This window comes from Mustelus asterias, unplaced genomic scaffold (assembly GCF_964213995.1).
Source record: "Mustelus asterias unplaced genomic scaffold, sMusAst1.hap1.1 HAP1_SCAFFOLD_2106, whole genome shotgun sequence".
Classification (NCBI taxonomy): domain Eukaryota; kingdom Metazoa; phylum Chordata; class Chondrichthyes; order Carcharhiniformes; family Triakidae; genus Mustelus; species Mustelus asterias.
Window position 1 is genome coordinate 13,554 of NW_027592051.1, and position 23,446 is coordinate 36,999.

The 23,446-nt window shown below is 52.2% G+C and overlaps 1 protein-coding gene across 6 annotated transcripts in view; it reads left to right on the top strand.

Moving 5' to 3' along the window:
• The window catches only part of LOC144489301 (E3 ubiquitin/ISG15 ligase TRIM25-like), a 30,746-nt gene extending 10,072 nt beyond the window's left edge, over positions 1–20,674 (top strand). For 4 of the 6 annotated variants that reach the window (XM_078207175.1, XM_078207172.1, XM_078207173.1 and 1 more), the window contains 5 exons: positions 288–356; positions 1,084–1,152; positions 9,365–9,433; positions 15,063–15,116; positions 16,611–20,674. In XM_078207175.1, the coding sequence (XP_078063301.1) occupies positions 288–356; positions 1,084–1,152; positions 9,365–9,433; positions 15,063–15,116; positions 16,611–17,134 (785 nt within the window). In that variant the 3' untranslated portion in view covers positions 17,135–20,674. The remainder of the gene's footprint in view (positions 1–287; positions 357–1,083; positions 1,153–9,364; positions 9,434–15,062; positions 15,117–16,610) is intronic. The other 2 variants (XM_078207174.1, XM_078207177.1) reach the window with 1 other exon arrangement.
• The last annotated feature ends 2,772 nt before the right edge of the window (positions 20,675–23,446 follow it).

Below are 23,446 nucleotides of genomic sequence, written 5' to 3' on the forward strand. Positions count from 1 at the left end.
TGAGCTTCTTGATTGTTGTTGGAGCTGCACCCATCCAGGCAAGTGGGGAGTATTCCATCACACTCCTGACTTGTGCCTTGTAGATGGTGGACAGACTTTGGGGAGTTTGGAGGTGAGTCGCTCCTCACCAGATTCCCTGATTTGGAGCTGCCCTTGTAGCCGCAGTATTAATATGGCTTGTCCGCTTCAGTTTCTGGCGAATGAGAGCCTTCAGGATGTTGCTGGTGGGAGATTCAGTGATGATAATGTCTGTCACGTGATTGTGCTTATTCCGATATATTCCACAGGCTGCACCCCAGATCAAATGGAGCCATCGCAAACAACCGACGGTCCTGAGGGAAAGCAAGCTCAAAAGAGTGAGTGAGTGGAGCGAAGGTTCACTGGGAAAGTGACACCATGTGGCTCAGTGTCTCCCCCGCTCAGTGTTGTTGTGGACAAGCCTCCACCCCATGTTGATGTAAACATTTAGTGCAGGAGATTCTGAGACAAGTCATGCCCAGCTCAGTCAATGACCCCTCGGTTGGCGAGAGAGAGAGGAAATCAGCCAGGGTTCCTGCTCCCGATCACTGTCCAGTGACCCCTGGGTTAGAGAGAGGGGGGAAATCAGCCAGGGTTCCTGCTCCCGATCACTGTCCAGTGACGCCTGGGTTAGAGAGAGGGGGGAAATCAGCCAGGGTTCCTGCTCCCGATCACTGTCCAGTGACCCCTGGGTTAGAGAGAGAGAGGGGGGAATCAGCCAAGGTTCCTGCTCCTGATCACTGTCCAGTGATCCCTGGGTTAGAGAGAGAGGGGAAATCAGCCAGGATTCCTGCTCCTGATCCCTGCCCAGTGATCCCTGGATTAGAGAGAGAGGGGGAATCAGCCAGGGTTCCTGCTCCCGATCACTCCGCTAACCCCTTCCTGAGGGATGCGTTGTGAGAGAATGGGAAGGAAGGAGCGGCAGCCTGGGTGAGTGAGGGCTGGGTGGGTGGGTGAGGGCTGGGTGGGGGCTGGGGGAGGGCTGGCTGGCTGGGGGAGGAACTGGTGCAGGGTGATCCATCCCCGTCCATTCCCGACTTTAATACTTTCTCCTCTACTCCACAGAGAGAAACAAATCCAAACCGTCACCCAATCAAACCCCAAAAACAGCCACAGATAAGGAGCAAGATCCACGTAAGTGACACACTCCACACCCCTCACTGTAACACACTGATATACCCCACACCCCTCACTGTAACGCTGATGCACCCCACACTCCCCACCGTAACACTCTGATATACCCCTCACCGTAACACTGATATACCCCACAACCCTCACTGGAACACTCTGATATACCCCAGACCCCTCACTGTAACACTGATACACCCCACACCCCTCACCGTAACACTCGGATATACCCCACACCCCTCACCGTAACACTGATATACCCCACAACCCTCACTGTAACACTCTGATATACCCCAGACCCCTCACCGTAACACTCGGATATACCCCACACGCCTCACTGTAACACTCTGATATACCCCACACCCCTCACTGTAACACTCTGATATACCCCACACCCCTCACTGTAACACTCGGATATACGCCACACCCCTCACTGTAACACTCTGATATACCCCACACCCGTCACTGTAACACACTGATATACGCCACACCCCTCACCGTAACACTCGGATATACCCCACACCCCTCACTGTAACACTCTGATATACCCCACACCCCTCACTGTAACACTGATATACCCCACACCCCTCACCGTAACACTCGGATATACCCCACACCCCTCACTGTAACACTCTGATACACCCAACACCCCTCACTGTAATGCTCTGATATACCCCACACCCCTCACTGTAACACTCTGATATACCCCACACCCCTCACTGTAACACTCTGATATACCCCACACCCCTCACTGTAACACTCTGATATACCCCACACCCCTCACCGTAACACACTGATATACCTCACACCCCTCACTGTAACACACTGATATACCCCACACCCCTCACTGTAACTCTCTGATATACCCCACACCCCTCACTGTAACACACTGATATACCCCACACCCCTCACTGTAACACTCTGATATACCCCACACCCCTCGCTGTAACACTCTGATATACTCCACACCCCTCACTGTAACACTCTGATATACCCCACACCCCTCACTGTAACTCTCTGATATACCCCACACCCCTCACTGTAACACACTGATATACCCCACACCCCTCACTGTAACACTCTGATATACCCCACACCCCTCACTGTAACACACTGATATACCCCACACCCCTCACTGTAACACACTGATATACCCCACACCCCTCACTGTAACACTCTGATATACCCCACACCCCTCACTGTAACACTCTGATATACCCCACACCCCTCACTGTAACACTCTGATACACCCCACACCCCTCACTGTAACACTCTGATATACCCCACACCCCTCACTGTAACACTCTGATATACCCCACACCCCTCACTGTAACACTGATACACCCCACACCCCTCACTGTAACACTGATATACCCCACACCCCTCACTGTAACACTCTGATATACCCCACACCCCTCACTGTAACACTCTGATATACCCCACACCCCTCACTGTAACACTCTGATATACCCCACACCCCTCACTGTAACACTCTGATATACCCCACACCCCTCACTGTAACACTCTGATATACCCCACACCCCTCACTGTAACACTCTGATATACCCCACACCCCTCACTGTAACACTCTGATATACCCCACACCCCTCACTGTAACACTCTGATACACCCCACACCCCTCACTGTAACACACAGGCCCTGGAAATGGTAAATGCATTGGTGGTCATTCTTTTGACTCTGGACTGGTTCCTACAGATTGGAGGGCAGCTAATGTAAGCCGGTTATTCAAAAAGGAAGGTAGAGAGAAAACAGGGACCTATAGACCAGTGAGCCTAACGTCGTTACTGGGGAAGTTACTGGAGTCCATTATCAAGGATTTCATAACTCGGCATTTGGAAGGCAGTGGTATAATCAGACAAAGTCAGCACGGATTTACAAAAGGGAAATCATGCTTGACGAATCTTTGGAATTCTTTGAGGATGTAACTCGTAGAGTTTACCGAGGAGAACCAGTGGATGGGGGTTATTTAGACTTTCGGAAGGCTTTTGACAAGTTCTCACGTAACGGACTGTATAAAGTTAAAGCACATGGGATTGCGGGTAGTGTCTTGAGATGGATAGAAAGTTGGTTAGCAGATAGGGAGCAAAGAGTCAGCATAAATAGATCTTTTTCTAATTGGCAGTCAGTGACTAGTGGGGTTCCGCAGGGATCTGTGCTGGGATCCCAACTGTTCAGAGAATCTCAGAATCTTACAGTGCAGAAGGAGGCCATTCGGCCCATCGAGTCTGCACCGACCAACAGAAATCAACAGACAGACTCGAGTCCGATTCAATGCAAGAGTCACTATTAGACATCTTACTAACTTAAGGGAGGCCATGGAGATCCCTCCAGGAGGTCGTGGGTAAGGGGGTTGCCCTCTAGGCAGTGCCAGCCTAGAGGCCACTTGGCACTGCCCACCAGGCATCAGGCAGTGTCAAAGGGGTGAGGTCTATTGGAGCCAAGGCCTCCTGGATAATCGGTGAGGAGGCACTCAGCGCTAGCCCCCTGCCCTCAGATTTTCAGCGTGATTCCCACTGGGGCACTCTGCAGTGCATGGCATGAGAGATTCATTTTGAAAATCCTGCTCAGAAAAACAGTTTTTATGCAAATTCGGCACGTAGAATTTTTTGGGTGAATTCCACCCAATATATAATTCACCGTACACTGGGTTAATGCAATGTTGATGTCAGAATATACCAAGCATCAGCCAAATCAGGCAAAAGATCATCTGGACTCCAAATGATCCGGCGGCACGGTAGCACAGTGGTTAGCACTGCTGCTTCACAGCTCCAGGGACCTGGGTTCGATTCCCGGCTTGGGTCACTGTCTGTGTGGAGTTTGCACATTCTCCTCGTGTCTGCGTGGGTTTCCTCCGGGTGCTCCGGTTTCCTCCCACAGTCCAAAAATGTGCGGGTTAGGTTGATTGGCCATGCTAAAAATTGCCCTTAGTGTCCTGAGATGCGTAGGTTGGAGGGATTAGTGGGTAGATATGGGGGTAGGGCCTGGGTGGGATTGTGGTCGGTGCAGACTCGATGGGCCGAATGGCCCCTTTCTGTACTGTAGGGTTTCTATGAAATGTCAGCTCTTTTCTCTCCTCACAGATGCTGCCAGACCTGCTGAGATCTTCCGGCATTTTCTCTTTTGGTTTCAAATTCCAGCATCTGCAGTAATTTGCTTTTATTTTAATCAGTCAAATATCAGTCTTCGCCCTTTTCTCTATTACAAACGAGGTCAAATTCAGGTCGTGGATCTCTCGTCTTTGTGGTTTTTTGATTTGATTTATTGTCACATGTATTAGCATACAGTGAAAAAAGTATTGTTTCTTGAGCGCCATACAGACAAAGCATACCATTCATAGAGAAGGAAAGGAGAGAGTGCAGAATGTAGTGTTACAGTCATAGCTAGGGTGTAGAGAAAGATCAACTTATTGCGAGGTAGGTCCATTCAAAAGTCTGACAGCAGCAGGGAAGAAGCTGTTCTTGAGTCGGTCGGTACGTGACCTCAGACTTTTGTATCTTTTTCCCAACGGAAGAAGGTGGAAGAGAGAATGTCCGGGGTGCGTGGGGTTTTTAATTATGCTGGCTGCTTTGCCGAGGCAGCGGGAAGTGTAGACAGAGTCAATGGATGGGAGGCTGGTTTGAGTGATGGGCTGGGCTTCATTCTCAACCCTTTGCAGTTTCTTGCGATCTTGGACAGAGCAGGAGCCATACCAAGCTGTGATACAACCAGAAAGAACCAAAAAGGAGTTTAGAAGATATGGGGGGATCTTATTGAAACTTACAGGATACTGCGAGGCCTGGATAGAGTGGACCTGGAGAGGATGTTTCCACTAGTAGGAAAAACTAGAACCAGGGGGTACAACCTCAGGCTAAAGGGATGATCCTTTAAAACAGAGATGAGGAGGAATTTCTTCAGCCAGAGGGTGGTGAATCTGTGGAACTCTTTGCCGCAGAAGGCTGTGGAGGCCAGGTCATTGAGTGTCTTTAAGACAGAGATAGATAGGTTCTTGATTAATAAGGGGATCAGGGGTTATGGGGAAAAGGCAGGAGAATGGGGAAGAGAAAATTATCAGTCGTGATTGAATGGCGGAGCAGACTCGATGGGCCGAGTGGCCTAATTCTGCTCCTATGTGTTATGGTCTTCTATGGTGCATCTGTAAAAGTTGGTGAGAGTTGTAGCGGACATGCCAAATTTCCTTAGTCTCTTGAGAAAGTAGAAGCGTTGCTGGGCTTTCTTAACTATAGTGTCGGCGTGGGGAGACCAGGACAGGTTGTTGGTGATCTGGACACCTAAAAACTTGAAGCTCTCGACCATTTCTATTTACCCTATTACTGTGATTTTATCAGAATGTCTGTTTAAACTTTAGTTATTAGTCACAAGTAGGCTTGCATTAACACTGCAATAAAGTTACTGTGAAAATCACCTAGTCGCCACACTCTGCCGCCTGTTCGGGTACACTGAAGGAGAATTTAGCACGGCCAATGCACCTAACCAGCACGTCTTTCGGACTGTGGGAGGAAACCGGAGCACCCGGAGGAAACCCGCACAGACACAGGGGGAACGTGCAGGTCCCGCACAGTCAGTGACCCAAGCCGGGAATCAAACCCAGGTTCCTGGCGCTGAGAGACAGCAGTGCTAACCGCTGTGCCACCGTCTCGCCCTTATCAAGTTTTTGCGATATTCTAAGGCTTCTGTGTCTGGTTTTCATCTGTCTAACCTGTTATATAGGTCACTATGCAGTTTGTCTGAAGCTATATAGATCGTGCTAATGGTTCTTCTCCGTGGTCATGCTGCTAATTAGCTAAGCTGTATTCTGCCCTTATCTCTCATACATTTTGTAATGTGCCGTGTCTCGCAGCATTCTGTTTCTGTTGTTGTGTTTTCTCCTTTTTGCACTCTTATCAACTTTTCCCGCCTTCACACGGCGAAGGTGTCCCATCTCTCAGTGATATGTGCCCGTTTAGTTTGGGGTATGAATTTTGAATGTTCAGAAAAAGTTGCTGGCAAGAACCAAAATATCCCTGGATAAGGTGATTGAATTTGCTTAAGCGATTGAAATTAGCATCTCCCTGGCCCTACATTCAACCCTGGAGCACCTGGATAACAAAGACACTGATGTCAGGCTCCTATTTATTGACCACAGCTCAGCCTTCAACATCATTATTCCTACGAAACTCATCTCCAAACTCCGTGGCCAGGGCCTCAGCTCCTCTGCGACTGGATTCTAGACTTCCTGACCCACAGACTGCAATCAGTAAGGATAGGCAACAATGCCGGGAGGCGATGGCCTAGTGGTATTATCGCTAGACTAGTAATCCAGAAACTCAGCTAATGTTCTGGGGACCCAGGTTCAAATTCTGCCGCGGCAGATGGTGGAATTTGAATTCAATTTTAAAAATCTGGAATTAATCTGCTGATGACCACGAAACCATTGTCGGAAAAACCCATCTGGTTCACTAATGTTCTTTAGGAAAGGAAATCTGCTGTCCTTATCCAGTCTGGCCTACATGTAACTCCAGACCCACAGCAATCTGGTTGACTTTCAACTACTGTCTGACATGACAAAGAACAAACAAAGAACAATACAGCACAGGAACAGGCCCTTCGGCCCTCCAAGCCCGCGCCGCTCCCTGGTCCAAACTAGACCATTCTTTTGTATCCCTCCATTCCCACTCCGTTCATGTGGCTATCTAGATAAGTCTTAAACGTTCCCAGTGTGTCCGCCTCCACCACCTTGCCTGGCAGCGCATTCCAGGCCCCCACCACCCTCTCTGTAAAATATGTCCTCCTGATATCCGTGTTAAACCTCCCCCCCCCCCCCCCCCTCACCTTGAACCTATGACCCCTCGTGAACGTCACCACCGACCTGGGCTAAAGCTTTCCACCGTTCACCCTATCTATGCCTTTCATAATTTTATGCACCTCTATTAAGTCTCCCCTCATCCTCCGTCTTTCCAGGGAGAACAACCCCAGTTTACCCAATCTCTCCTCATAACTAAGCCCCTCCATACCAGGCAACATCCTGGTAAACCTCCTCTGTACTCTCTCCAAAGCCTCCACGTCCTTCTGGTAGTGTGGCGACCAGAACTGGATGCAGTATTCCAAATGCGGCCGAACCAACGTTCTATACATCTGCAACATCAGACCCCAACTTTTATACTCTATGCCCCGTCCTATAAAAGCAAGCATGCCATATGCCTTCTTCACCACCTTCTCCACCTGTGACGTCACCTTCAAGGATCTGTGGACTTGCACACCCAGGTCCCTCTGCGTATCTACACCCTTTATGGTTCTGCCATTTATCGTATAGCTCCTCCCGACATTATTTCTACCAAAATGCATCACTTCGCATTTATCAGGATTGAACTCCATCTGCCATTTCTTTGCCCAAATTTCCAGCCTATCTATATCCTTCTGTAGCCTCTGACAATGTTCCTCACTATCTGCAAGTCCTGCCAATTTTGTGTCGTCCGCAAACTTACTGATCACCCCAGTTACACCACCTTCCAGATTGTTTATATAAATCACAAACAGCAGAGGTCCCAATACAGAGCCCTGCGGAACACCACTAGTCACAGGCCTCCAGCCGGAAAAAGACCCTTCCACTACCACCCTCTGCCTTCTGTGACCAAGCCAGTTCTCCACCCATCTAGCCACCTCCCCCTTAATCCCATGAGATCCAACCTTTTTCACCAGCCTACCATGAGGGACTTTGTCAAACGCTTTACTAAAGTCCATATAGACGACATCCACGGCCCTTCCCTCGTCAACCATTCTAGTCACTTCTTCAAAAGACTCCACCAGGTTAGTGAGGCATGACCTCCCTCTCACAAAACCATGCTGACTATCGTTAATGAGTTTATTCCTTTCTAAATGCGCTTACATCCTATCTCTAAGAATCTTCTCCAACAACTTCCCCACCACGGACGTCAAGCTCACCGGCCTATAATTACCTGGGTTATCCTTCCTACCCTTCTTAAATAACGGGACCACATTAGCTGTCCTCCAATCCTCTGGGACCTCACCTACGTCCAGTGACGAGACAAAGATTTGCGTCAGAGGCCCAGCGATTTCATCTCTCATCTCCCTGAGCAGCCTTGGATAGATTCCATCAGGCCCTGGGGATTTGTCAGTCTTTATATTCTCTAACAATGACCTGGCAAGACACTCAGTTCAGGTGCAACTCGGGATGGGCAATAAATGCTGGCCAGCCAGCGATGCCCATGTCCCACGAATGGATAAAAAAAACTCCTCCACAATCATCCTCAGCACAGATGCCGCACTAAATTGTGTTCTCAGCCCCCTACTATACTCCTCGTAGATCTATGACTGTGGCCAAATTCCACTTCAACCTGATTTTCAAGTTTGCTGATGACACCACCGTAGTGGGTCAGATCTCAGTACAGGAATGAGATAGAGAATCTGGTGAACTGGTGCAGCAACAATAATCTCTCCCTCAATGTCAACAAAACGAAGGAGATTGTCATCGACTTCAGGAAGCGTAAAGGAGAACATGCCCCTGTCTACATCAATGGGGACGAAGTAGAAAGGGTCGGGAGCTTCAAGTTTCTATGTGTCCAGATCACCAACAACCTGTCCCGGTCCCCCCATGCCGATGTTATAGTTAAGAAAGACCCACCGACGCCTCTACTTTGGGGCAATGCCAGATTTGTATAGTCTAAATGCCCAGCCGTTGACTGGTCAAATCAAACAGAATGTTCCTTGGTTGTTTCTAATCGGCAGGGTGCAGACTGCATACAACCAGCTGCATTACAGAAACCAAAACTAAGCGTCCATTGTTAATGGTGATTCCATGATTGGGCACCACTTGCTGAACAATCCTGAATGCACCAATCGCAACACCAACAGCCAATTTCAGATAATCTGTCAAGTAATGTGGATCATTTATATTTCGTAAAAGTGACAGACATTCATACACAGAGTCCTGTCCTCTGAAAATAAAAGGAATATGTTCAAACCGTCCGCCTTTTGTACAGTTACCCAGGGGTTTGCGAAGTCTATTGTTCCTACTGTTTTCTCCAAGGCAACGCCTCAACCAATCGGAGTCTACTTGTCAATCGATCGGACTCTTATGTAATATAAATTGCTGTTTGGATTTCAAATTTGGCATTCTTGTGTTTGATCTGATAAATACAAGATGAAAAGTTTTGGCATGACATCTCTTTATTAATATTGATACTTTCTCCTCCCTTTACAGAGAAAACCAAGTCTAGACCGTCATCCAGTCAAAACCAACCATCATCTCCATACAAGGAAGGAGGGCTAAGTAAGTGATATACCCCACACCCCTCACTGTAACACTCTGATATACCCCACACCCCCTCACTGTAACACTCTGATATACCCCACACCCCTCACTGTAACACTCTGATATACCCCACACCCCTCACTGTAACACTCTGATACACCCCACACCCCCTTACTGTAACACTCTGATATATCCCACACCCCCTCACTGTAACACTCTGATACACCCCACACCCCCTCACTGTAACACTCTGATATACCCCACACCCCTCACTGTAACACTGATATACCCCACACCCCTCACTGTAACAATCTGATATACCCCACACCCCTCACTGTAACACTCTGATATACACCACACCCCCTCACTGTAACACTCTGATATACCCCACACCCCTCACTGTAACACTCTGATATACCCCACACCCCTCACTGTAACACTCTGATAGACTCCACACCCCTCACTGTAACACTCTGATACACCCCACACCCCCTCACTGTAACACTCTGATATACCCCACACCCCTCACTGTAACACTCTGATATCCCCCACACCCCTCACTGTAACACTCTGATATCCCCCACACCCCTCACTGTAACACTCTGATACACCCCACACCCCCTCACTGTAACACTCTGATATCCCCCACACCCCTCACTGTAACACTCTGATATCCCCCACACCCCTCACTGTAACACTCTGATATACCCCACACCCCTCACTGTAACACTCTGATATACCCCACACCCCTCACTGTAACACTCTGATACACCCCACACCCCTCACTGTAACACTCTGATATCCCCCACACCCCTCACTGTAACACTCTGATAGACTCCACACCCCTCACTGTAACACTCTGATACACCCCACACCCCCTCACTGTAACACTCTGATATACCCCACACCCCTCACTGTAACACTCTGATATCCCCCACACCCCTCACTGTAACACTCTGATATCCCCCACACCCCTCACTGTAACACTCTGATATAACCCACACCCCTCACTGTAACACTCTGATATACCCCACACCCCTCACTGTAACACTCTGATACACCCCACACCCCTCACTGTAACACTCTGATATCCCCCACACCCCTCACTGTAACACTCTGATATCCCCCACACCCCTCACTGTAACACTCTGATATCCCCCACACCCCTCACTGTAACACTCTGATATCCCCCACACCCCTCACTGTAACACTCTGATATCCCCCACACCCCTCACTGTAACACTCTGATATACCCCACACCCCTCACTGTAACACACTGATATACCCCACACCCCTCACTGTAACACTGATACACCCCACACCCCTCACTGTAACACTCTGATATACCCCACACCCCTCACTGTAACACTCTGATATACCCCACACCCCTCACTGTAACACTCTGATATAGCCCACACCCCTCACTAACACTCCGATATACCCCACACCCCTCTGATCTCCCGTTCCTCCTTTCACCAAGCTTGAATAAAGAACATGGACCACCGGACAGTTAACGATCTCTCCAGATTCTCACACTCTGAAGTTCAAGTTAAACTTCAGAATGCAGTGAAAATAATTCAGGTGACAATTCAGTGCTGAGGGAGAGCCGCACTGTCAGAGGGTCAGTGCTGATGGAGTGCCGCACTGTCAGAGGGTCAGTGCTGAGGGAGAGCCGCACTGTCAGAGGGTCAGTGCTGAGGGAGTGCCGCACTGTCAGAGGGTCAGTGCTGAGGGAGTGCCGCACTGTCAGAGGGTCAGTGCTGAGGGAGAGCCGCACTGTCAGAGGGTCAGTGCTGAGGGAGTGCCGCACTGTCAGAGGGTCAGTACTGAGGGAGTGCCGCACTGTCAGAGGGTCAGTACTGAGGGAGTGCCGCACTGTCAGAGGGTCAGTGCTGAGGGAGTGCCGCACTGTCAGAGGGTCAGTGCTGAGGGAGAGCCGCACTGTCAGAGGGTCAGTGCTGAGGGAGTGCCGCACTGTCAGAGGGTCAGTGCTGAGGGAGAGCCGCACTGTCAGAGGGTCAGTGCTGAGGGAGTGCCGCACTGTCAGAGGGTCAGTACTGAGGGAGAGCCGCACTGTCAGAGGGTCAGTGCTGAGGGAGTGCCGCACTGTCAGAGGGTCAGTGCTGAGGGAGAGCCGCACTGTCAGAGGGTCAGTGCTGAGGGAGTGCCGCACTGTCAGAGGGTCAGTACTGAGGGAGTGCCGCACTGTCAGAGGGTCAGTACTGAGGGAGTGCCGCACTGTCAGAGAGTCAGTGCTGAGGGAGTGCCGCACTGTCAGAGGGTCAGTGCTGAGGGAGAGCCGCACTGTCAGAGGGTCAGTGCTGAGGGAGTGCCGCACTGTCAGAGGGTCAGTGCTGAGGGAGAGCCGCACTGTCAGAGGGTCAGTGCTGAGGGAGTGCCGCACTGTCAGAGGGTCAGTGCTGAGGGAGTGCCGCACTGTCAGAGGGTCAGTGCTGAGGGAGTGCCGCACTGTCAGAGGGTCAGTGCTGAGGGAGTGCCGCACTGTCAGAGGGTCAGTGCTGAGGGAGTGCCGCACTGTCAGAGGGTCAGTGCTGAGGGAGTGCCGCACTGTCAGAGGGTCAGTGCTGAGGGAGTGCCGCACTGTCAGAGGGTCAGTGCTGAGGGAGTGCCGCACTGTCAGAGGGTCAGTGCTGAGGGAGTGCCGCACTGTCAGAGGGTCAGTACTGAGGGAGCGCCGCACTGTCAGAGGGTCAGTACTGAGGGAGTGCCGCACTGTCAGAGGGTCAGTACTGAGGGAGCGCCGCACTGTCAGAGGGTCAGTACTGAGGGAGTGCCGCACTGTCAGAGGGTCAGTACTGAGGGAGTGCCGCACTGTCAGAGGGTCAGTACTGAGGGAGCGCCGCACTGTCAGAGGGTCAGTGCTGAGGGAGTGCCGCACTGTCAGAGGGTCAGTGCTGAGGGAGTGCCGCACTGTCAGAGGGTCAGTGCTGAGGGAGTGCCGCACTGTCAGAGGGTCAGTACTGAGGGAGTGCCGCACTGTCAGAGGGTCAGTACTGAGGGAGTGCCGCACTGTCAGAGGGTCAGTGCTGAGGGAGTGCCGCACTGTCAGAGGGTCAGTGCTGAGGGAGAGCCGCACTGTCAGAGGGTCAGTGCTGAGGGAGTGCCGCACTGTCAGAGGGTCAGTGCTGAGGGAGAGCCGCACTGTCAGAGGGTCAGTGCTGAGGGAGTGCCGCACTGTCAGAGGGTCAGTGCTGAGGGAGAGCCGCACTGTCAGAGGGTCAGTGCTGAGGGAGTGCCGCACTGTCAGAGGGTCAGTACTGAGGGAGTGCCGCACTGTCAGAGGGTCAGTACTGAGGGAGTGCCGCACTGTCAGAGGGTCAGTGCTGAGGGAGTGCCGCACTGTCAGAGGGTCAGTGCTGAGGGAGAGCCGCACTGTCAGAGGGTCAGTGCTGAGGGAGTGCCGCACTGTCAGAGGGTCAGTGCTGAGGGAGAGCCGCACTGTCAGAGGGTCAGTGCTGAGGGAGTGCCGCACTGTCAGAGGGTCAGTGCTGAGGGAGTGCCGCACTGTCAGAGGGTCAGTGCTGAGGGAGTGCCGCACTGTCAGAGGGTCAGTGCTGAGGGAGTGCCGCACTGTCAGAGGGTCAGTGCTGAGGGAGTGCCGCACTGTCAGAGGGTCAGTGCTGAGGGAGTGCCGCACTGTCAGAGGGTCAGTACTGAGGGAGCGCCGCACTGTCAGAGGGTCAGTACTGAGGGAGTGCCGCACTGTCAGAGGGTCAGTACTGAGGGAGCGCCGCACTGTCAGAGGGTCAGTACTGAGGGAGTGCCGCACTGTCAGAGGGTCAGTACTGAGGGAGTGCCGCACTGTCAGAGGGTCAGTACTGAGGGAGCGCCGCACTGTCAGAGGGTCAGTGCTGAGGGAGTGCCGCACTGTCAGAGGGTCAGTGCTGAGGGAGTGCCGCACTGTCAGAGGGTCAGTGCTGAGGGAGTGCCGCACTGTCAGAGGGTCAGTGCTGAGGGAGTGCCGCACTGTCAGAGGGTCAGTGCTGAGGGAGTGCCGCACTGTCAGAGGGTCAGTGCTGAGGGAGTGCCGCACTGTCAGAGGGTCAGTGCTGAGGGAGTGCCGCACTGTCAGAGGGTCAGTGCTGAGGGAGTGCCGCACTGTCAGAGGGTCAGTGCTGAGGGAGTGCCGCACTGTCAGAGGGTCAGTGCTGAGGGAGTGCCGCACTGTCAGAGGGTCAGTACTGAGGGAGTGCCGCACTGTCAGAGGGTCAGTACTGAGGGAGTGCCGCACTGTCAGAGGGTCAGTACTGAGGGAGTGCCGCACTGTCAGAGGGTCAGTACTGAGGGAGTGCCGCACTGTCAGAGGGTCAGTACTGAGGGAGTGCCGCACTGTCAGAGGGTCAGTACTGAGGGAGTGCCGCACTGTCAGAGGGTCAGTACTGAGGGTGTGCCGCACTGTCAGAGGGTCAGTACTGAGGGAGTGCCGCACTGTCAGAGGGACAGTACTGAGGGAGTGCCGCACTGTCACAGGGTCAGTACTGAGGGAGTGCCGCACTGTCAGAGGGTCAGTGCTGTTGTGGGGGCAGGACTATCAGATGAGGCAGGCTACAGCCCGATCGTTAATGGGATTGGTATGCAAGTTCCTGTGACTGTTGAGGAACTGCAAGTTCTCTCAGAACAGCTTTCCAAATGAAGACAACTGCATTATGTACCACTTCTCACAACCACTCCCGGAATGTAGAAGCATTTTTGAAATGTTATCAATGTGGAATTTAAGTAGGCATCATCAAACTTCTCCAGTCAATGATGTCACTCTGTTTTTGTGATGTTAATTGAGAGATAAATACTGGTCCAGACACCAGGAGGATAGTGCCTCTGGCAGCGCGCCACTCCCTCAGCACTGACCCTCTGGCAGCGCGCCACTCCCTCAGCACTGACCCTCTGGCAGCGCGCCACTCCCTCGGCACTGACCCTCTGGCAGTACGCCACTCCCTCGACACTGACCCTCTGGCAGCGAGCCACTCCCTTGGCACTGACCCTCTGGCAGCGAGCCACTCCCTCGGCACTGACCCTCTGGCAGCGAGCCACTCCCTCGGCACTGACCCTCTGGCAGCGTGCCACTCCCTCGGCACTGACCCTCTGGCAGCGTGCCACTCCCTCGGCACTGACCCTCTGGCAGCGTGCCACTCCCTCGGCACTGACCCTCTGGCAGCGTGCCACTCCCTCGGCAGATTACTTTGCCATTTAGTTCAGGATTCCGAACATTGCCGTGATTATTGACAGCTTCCTCACTGCGTGGGAGCTCATTGGTGTGTTTAGGAAAAGCACTAAAAACAAATGAATTAACGTCCAAACGAGAAGATGCTGGAAAATCTGAACACGTCCGGCAGCATCTGTGAGGAGAGAAAGGAGCTGACGTTTCGAGTCCAGATGATCTTTCTCAAAATGGACAAAGGGTCGTCTGGACTTGAAACGTCAGCTCCTTTCTCTCCTCACAGATGTCGCCAGACCGGCTGAGAATTTCCAGCATTTTCTGTTTTGGTTTCAGATTCCAGCATCTGCAGTAATTTGCTTTTATCCAGTGAATTCATGTCCAATTGCGTGGTTTTAAAGTTTGAGAAACATATTTAACCAATCCACTTCCCAGAGTTGTAACAAGAGTTTAATTTGTCTGTTTGTCTCACAGGAACGTCTCTGCCCGCCATGAACCTCGCGCTGAGCAGAGCCGAGTTAATGCACTGTGAGTATAACGAGGAACATTGGCTTATCTCTCCCTCCCCACCTCGACTCCCTCGGCCCAGCCTACTTCAGCCGCTTCATTAATGGCCTTGACGTTCCCAACTTAACATTCCCAACTCTTAGCATTGACCAGAATCTGAACTGGACCCAGCCATATAAACACAGTGGCTACCAGAGCAGGTCAGAGGCTGGGAATCCTGCGGCGAGTAACTCACTTCCTGACTCCCCAAAGCCTGTCCACCATCGACACGGCCCAGGTCAGTGTGAGTGAATACTCCCCACTTGCCTGATAATGTTGACAAGATTGCACGTGTCAGTAAATCCACGCCCAGTGTGGTGGACGGACGGGCACGCGGGCGCGCTGCAGTGTGGTGGATGGGCGCGCGGGCCGCAGCGTGGCGGGTGGGCGTGCGCGTGGTGGGTGGGCGTGCGCGTGGCGGGTGGGCGTGCGCGTGGTGGGTGGGCGGGCTGCAGTGTGGTGGATGGGCACGCGGGCTGTGGTGGGCGGGCGGGCGTGCGCGTGGTGGGCGGGCCGCAGTGTGGTGGATGGGCACGCGGGCTGTGGTGGGCGGGCGGGCGTGCGCGTGGTGGGCGGGCCGCAGTGTGGTGGGTGGGCGGGCTGCAGTGTGGTGGATGGGCACGCGGGCTGTGGTGGGCGGGCGGGCGTGCGCGTGGTGGGCGGGCCGCAGTGTGGTGGGCGGGCGGGCCGCAGTGTGGTGGGCGGGCCGCAGTGTGGTGGGTGGGCGGGCCGCAGTGTGGTGGGTGGGCGGGCCGCAGTGTGGTGGGTGGGCGGGCCGCAGTGTGGTGGGCGGGCGGGCCGCAGTGTGGTGGGCGGGCGGGCCGCAGCGTGGCGGGTGGGCGGGCCGTGGCGGGTGGGCGGGCCGCAGCGTGGCGGGTGGGCGGGCCGCAGTGTGGTGGGCGGGCGGGCCGTGGCGGGTGGGCGGGCCGCAGTGTGGTGGACGGGCGGGCCGTGGCGGGCGGGCGGGCCGCGGCGTGGTGGACGGGCCGCAGTGTGGCGGGTGGGCGGGCCGCAGTGTGGCGGGTGGGCGGGCCGCAGTGTGGCGGGTGGGCGGGCCGCAGTGTGGCGGACGGGCGGGCCGCAGTGTGGCGGGTGGGCGGGCCGCAGCGTGGCGGGTGGGCGGGCCGCAGTGTGGTGGACGGGCGGGCCGCAGCGTGGCGGGTGGGCGGGCGGGCCGCAGCGTGGCGGGTGGGCGGGCGGGCCGCAGCGTGGCGGGCGGGCGGGCCGCAGCGTGGCGGGCGGGCGGGCCGCAGCGTGGCGGGCGGGCGGGCGGGCCGCAGCGTGGCGGGCGGGCGGGCCGCAGCGTGGCGGGTGGGCGGGCGGGCCGCAGCGTGGCGGGTGGGCGGGCGGGCCGCAGCGTGGCGGGTGGGCGGGCGGGCCGCAGCGTGGCGGGTGGGCGGGTGGGCCGCAGCATGATCCAGCATCAGATGCTTTGTGCCCCTGCTGCTGATTAACGACTTGTTCTGTGTTGTGCAGATAACTCCAAGATTACCTATGACCATCGGACGGCCCACAAGAAGCTGGTTATAAATGATCGCTTCACTGTCCTGAGTTTGGTTGAGCAGCCGCAGTCCTACCCTGACCAACCTGAGAGATTTATCAACTGTTCGCAGGTGCTGGGCCTGCAGAGTTTCACTAATGGTCGCCACTACTGGGAAGTGAGCAATGATGGCGGCAGTTTCTGGGCGATTGGGATTGCCTGTGTTGGGGTGGATAGGAGGGGGTCTCGGAGCCGTCTCGGCAGGAATGTGCTCAGCTGGTGTGTGGAGAGTTTTGGCCGGAAGCTCTCAGCCTGGCACGGAGACCGGGAGATGGTCCTGAATGTGCAGCTGCCCAGGGTGGTGGGGGTTTTCCTGGACTTTGCTGCGGGACATGTGGCCTTTTATTCGGTTTCCAATGTCCCAATGCTACTAATTAGCTACAAAACAGAGTTTCAGAGCCGAGTGTTCCCAGCTTTCTGGCTGTGTTCCAAAGATGCCAAACTGACTCTGGTCCAGTAATCCAATCGAGTTCTGGATCCAGCTTTAAAAACAAATTCAGCGAAATCGTCCAGTAAAATTCAGGGTTAATGTTCTGGCAGTGTTTGTGGAGAGTTTAATAAGATTTGAAACATAGATTCTGCCGCCTTCTCCCCGCAGTTGCTGTCCTGGGGTGGGGAAAAGGCCCCTACCCCCTCCCCACTGGGTGACTGTTCCTCTGCAGGAGGTCCTCAGGGGAGGGTCCTCGGTGCTGCTTCATCAATGACCTTCCTTTCATCATAAGATCAGAAGTGGGGATGTTCCATTCGCAACTGGGGGTGGCACGGTAGCACAGTGGTTAGCACTGCTGCTTCACAGCTCCAGGGTCCCGGGTTCGATTCCTGGCTTGGGTCACTGTCTGTGTGGAGTTTGCACATTCTCCTCGTGTCTGCGTGGGTTTCCTCCGGGTGCTCCGGTTTCCTCCCACAGTCCAAAGATGTGCGGGTTAGGTTGATTGGCCAGGTTAAAAATTGCCCCTTGGAGTCCTGAGGTGTGTAGGTTAGAGGGATTAGCGGGTAAATATGTGGGGGTAGGGCCTGGGTGGGATTGTGGTCGGTGCAGACTCGATGGGCCGAATGGCCTCCTTCTGCACTGTAGGGTTTCTATGATTCTATGAACTCCTCAGATAGTCCGTGTCCAAATACAGCAAGATCTGGGCAATGTCCAGGCTTTGAGGCTGATATGCCGGAACAATTTAAAGTCTAGTTGGTGAAGAGTGTGGGGTGAGTGCGCTGAGTGGGGCCTGGTTTTTAAAAAATCTGTGCGAGTGGCAGGTGTCTGGAGTCAGTGGACTGGGACCCAGGGGTAACTCCCTCCCTCTCAAATGACCAGAGAAAAGCAGTAACGAGCAGCACAAGGGAGAAAATAATTAATCTAAAAATTGTGGCATTGAAGAAATTGCTGCTTCTAAATGACCTTTAATCTAAGGAGCTGTTCAGATTTTTCTGTTAAATTCCGTTTTAAGGCTGAATGCTTGAAGCTGGTCACTCGATTGCAGACCAATTTCAGTCCTCAAGGTTCTCCTCTTCCCTGAGCTTGCGATTTACCCACTGTCCAGACTCTGTCCATCAGTACAATACTTAAAGACTTGATTAGCTGTAAGTATTCGCAATCCAACCATTATTCATGTAAATTGAGTCTGTGTCTTTATATGCTCTGTTTGTGAACAGAATTCCCACTCACCTGAAGAAGGGGCTTAGAGCTCCGAAAGCTTGTGTGGCTTTTGCTACCAAATAAACCTGTTGGACTTTAACCTGGTGTTGTTAAACATCTTACATCAGTACAATAGCCAGTGTTTCACCCTTTGATTCTCCACGCTGCAGCTATTACTGCGTCTGATCAGCACCGGTTAGCTGGTGCCTGGTTACTCCTGCTTAGCCACTCATTGTTAGTTACTATGTCCGGGGATAGGCCAGTTCCCAGTGCTAGTTAGGTTGATGCCTGGTGGTAGTTATGCCAGTGTTACTCCCAGTTAGCACCAGGAGTAGCACCCACCCCACACTCTTCACCAGCTACTCCCAGTTATATTGGTGCTAGTTAGAATTGTCGACAATTTAAAATTTGCAGATGGCACCAAATCTGTTTGGGGGGAGGGGGGGGGGGGTAAATTATTGCAGGGGAGAGCTGATAGGTTCTCTCTCTGGGGGAGGGGGGTAAAGGGCTCGGGTGACCAAATAGACAGATTTAAAACGATGACAGTTTGGATAAAGTGGACACAGGGAGAATGTTTCCTCCTGTGGGGAAGCGCAGAACTAGAGACCGCCAATATCAGATAGTCACAAAGAAATCCACTGGGGAATTCAGGAGAAATGTGGGACTCGCTCCCACAGGGAGTGGGGAGAATGTGGGACTCGCTCCCACGGGGGAGTGGGGAGAATGTGGGACTCGCTCCCACAGGGAGTGGGGAGAATGTGGGACTCGCTCCCACAGGGAGTGGGGAGAATGTGGGACTCGCTCCCACGGGGGAGTGGGGAGAATGTGGGACTCGCTCCCACGGGGGAGTGGGGAGAATGTGGGACTCGCTCCCACGGGGGTGCGGGGAGAATGTGGGACTCGCTCCCACGGGGGAGTGGGGAGAATGTGCGACTCGCACCCACGGGGGAGTGGGGGAGAATGTGGGACTCGCTCCCACGGGGGAGTGGGGAGAATGTGGGACTCGCTCCCACGGGGGAGTGGGGAGAATGTGCGACTCGCACCCACGGGGGAGTGGGGAGAATGTGGGACTCGCACCCACGGGGGAGTGGGGAGAATGTGTGACTCGCTCCCACGGGGGAGTGGGGAGAATGTGTGACTCGCTCCCACGGGGGAGTGGGGAGAATGTGGGACTCGCTCCCACAGGGAGTGGGGAGAATGTGGGACTCGCTCCTACGGGGGAGTGGGGAGAATGTGGGACTCACTCCCACGGGGATTGGTTGAAGTGATTGATTTTGAAATATTTAAACTAGGTGAGAATGAAGGCGAGGGGAGTTGAGGATTATGATGGTAAATTTAGCAAAAAATGCAAGAGGATCAAATGTGGCATAAACACCAACATGGATTGGTTGTGCTAAATGGCCTTTTTCTGCAGTTTATTTGTAACTATAATGCCTGATGCCAGTTATGACGGTTGCCGCCAGTTATGACGGTTGCCACCAGTTAAACTGTCTACAGCAGTTAGACACTCTGGAGTTTTACTCCAAATTGGTTGAAGGGACCATTGATGAGTCTGTCAGTGCTGTGAGCGCTCTGCTTGCTGGTGTTGACCATCCTCACTGTGGGTAGTTGTTCCTGGGCAGAGTCACAGCAGCACCTTGATCAGATTACTGTCAGTAACATGGGTGCTCAATTCTGAACTTGTAATCTTTTAAAAATATAATCTGCTTAATCTTGTTTCTTGTTTTTTTTTGTTCTCGTTGCAACACTTTTCAAATCCTGTAGAAAATTGTTTACTTTTTTGTATCTGGAAAAGGGTGGGGCCAAATGGGAGATTGAAATATTGAAGATTAATTTCTGCTTCAGTTTATACAACTTACTATTGAGATTTCAGGATGTCCTAAAGCACTGTGGTACTTTGAGGTGTAGGCACTAATGTAACTTGGGAAATGCAGTCACCGATTAGAGCACAGTAAGATCCCACAATCAATGTGGTCACGACGAGACGTTTCTCAATTATGTTAATTGTGGGATGAATATCAGCCTCGGGAATCCTGGGAGAACTCATTCCTTGATTCCCGAGTGCAGCTATGAGACAGTTTGGAGCACAGAGAAAGCTGTAGTTTCATTACCTCTGCTCATTGAACAGTTGCGAGACCTGATCCACTTACAACAGGAGCAGCTGAGATTGTGTGACTGGAACCAGGTTTAATGTTGGGAGCTTACACCATCAGTGAGGATATTTGTTGTTGAGTTATGTTCATGGAGAAGGGGCAACATGTGGGGTTTTCTAATTCTATCCATTATTGGTCACTGCTGGGTCTGATCAATCAGCCAATCAAGGGATATTTACATTGTAGAAAACTCATTAAATCTCAAATCAACTTTCAATGCAAATCATGTTATTCCTTTACACCACACAGAGCAATTGGGGGGGGTGGGTTTGGAAGAAGTGGGTATAGGGGTGGGGTTTTTGAAGGGGCGTGGGGGTAGGTGGCATTGAGGGGTGGCAGGTGGGGGAGATCAACCTCCGTCGCTCCAGTGAGAACGAACCAAGTTTCTCCAACCTCTCCTCATAGCTAATGCCCTCCATGCCAGGCAACATCCTGGTAAATCTTTTCTGTACCCTCTCCAAAGCCTCCACATCCTTCTGGTCATGTGGCGACCAGAATTGAACACTATATTCCAATTGCGGCCTAACTAAGGCTCTATAAAACTGCAACATGACTTGCCAATTTTTAAACTCAATGCCCCGGCCGATGAAGGCAAGCATGCCGTATGCCGCCTTGACTACCTTCTCCACCTGCATTGCCACTTTGTGACCTGTGTACCTGTACACCCAGATCCCTATCAATACTTGAGGGTTCCATCATTTACTGTATATTTCCTATCTGTATTAGACCTTGCAAAATGCATTACCTCACATTTGTGCTCATGTAGATTGCAACAGATGAGGAAACATTTGCACGGATGTATCTTCCTCAATTTCCACACCAGCCAGTGCAGATTGTGAGGAGATGGACTTGAGACAGCTCTGCCTGGAGTGCAGGGAGGCAGGTTCAATCGAGTTATTCAAGAGGATTATTTGAAAGAAACAATGTACGGTGAAAAGGCAGGGGAATAGAGAACTAGTACAGGTACAATGGGCTGAATGGTCTTTGCACCGTAACCATTCTGTTATTCAATGAAGGAACCATGGTTAATAACATTTGTCAATGTTCCAGATTGTTCAAAATCTCACAATGGAACTCTCTGTTCCTCACACACTCCCTACTCTTTTTAAAGTTTGAGTATCACAAGTCAGCTTACATTAACACTGCAATGAAGTTACTGTGAAAATCCCCTCGTCACCACACTCCAGCGCCTGAGGGAGAATTTAGCATAGCCAATGCATCTAACCAGCACGTCTTTTGGACTGTGGGAGGAAACCGGAGGAGACTCCACACAGTCACCCAAAGCCAGAATTGAACCCAGGTCCCTGGCACTGAGACAGCAGTGCTGACCATTGTGTCACCGTGCTGTCCTTAAAAACTACTTCCCCATAACCCAAATATCAGGGGTTTTCAAGAAATCCTTTATTTCAGTCAATGCTCAGGGTGAGGTTAGGGCCGGTCAAGGACAGTAGTGGGAACTTGTGTATGGAGTCAGTAGAGGTGATGAATGAATACTTTTCTTCAGTGTTCAACAAGGAGAGGGGCCATGTTTTTGAGGAAGAGAAGGTGTTACAGGCTAATAGGCTGGAGGAAATAGATGTTCGGAGGGAGGATGTACTGGTAGTTTTGAATAAACTGGAGGTCGATAAGTCCCCTGGGCCTGATGAAATATATCCTAGGATTCTTTGGGAGGCAAGGGATGAGATTGCAGAGCCTTTGGCTTTGATCTTTGGGTCCTCACTGTCCATGGGGATGGTGCCAGAGGACTGGAGAGTGGCGAATGTTGTTCCTCTGTTTAAGAAAGGGAATAGAAATGACCCTGGTAATTATAGACCGGTTAGTCTTACTTCGGTGGTTGGTAAATTGATGGAAAAGGTCCTTGGGGATGGGATTTACGACCATTTAGAAAGATGCGGATTAATCCGGGATAGTCAGCACGGATTCGTGAAAGGCAAGTTGTGCCTCACAAATTCGATTGAATTTTTTGAGGAGGTAACTAAGTGTGTTGATGAAGGTAGGGCAGTTGATGTCATATACATGGATTTTAGTAAGGCGTTTGATAAGGTCCCCCATGGTCGGCTTATGATGAAAGTAAGGAGGTGTGGGATAGAGGGAAAGTTGGCCGATTGGATAGGTAACTGGCTATCTTTACGCAGAGAGTGGTTGGGGTGTGGAATGGACTGCCTGCAGTGATAGTGGAGTCAGACACTTTAGGAACATTTAAGCAGTTATTTGATAGGCACATGGAGCACACCAGGATGATAGGGAGTGGGATAGCTTGATCTTGGTTTCAGATAAAGCTCGGCACAACATCGTGGGCCGAAGGGCCTGTTCTGTGCTGTACTGTTCTATGTTCTATCTGATTGGAGACAGAGGGTGGTGGTGGATGGAAAATTTTCGGACTGGAGGCAGGTTGCTAGCGGAGTGCCACAGGGATCAGTGCTTGGTCCTCTGCTCTTTGTGATTTTTATTAATGACTTGGAGGAGGGGGCTGAAGGGTGGGTCAGTAAATTTGCTGATGACACCAAGATTGGTGGAGTAGTGGATGAGGTGGAGGGCTGTTGTAGGCTGCAAAGAGACATAGATAGGATGCAAAGCTGAGCTGAAAAATGGTAAATGGGAGTTTAACCCTGATGAATGTGAGGTGATTCATTTTGGTAGAACTATTTTAAATGTGGATTACAGGGTCAAAGGTAGGGTTCTGAAGACTGTGGAGGAACAGAGAGATCTTGGGGTCCATATCCACAGATCTCTAAAGGTTGCCACTCAAGTGGATAGAGCTGTGAAGAAGGCCTATAGTGTGTTAGCTTTTATTAACAGGGGGTTGGAGTTTAAGAGGGTAGGTCTTATGAGGAAAGGTTGAGGGAGCTAGGGCTGTTCTCTCTGGAGCGGAGGAGGCTGAGGGGAGACTTAATAGAGGTTTATAAAATGATGAAGGGGATAGATAGAGTGAACGTTCAAAGACTATTTCCTCGGGTGGATGGAGCTATTACAAGGGGGCATAACTATA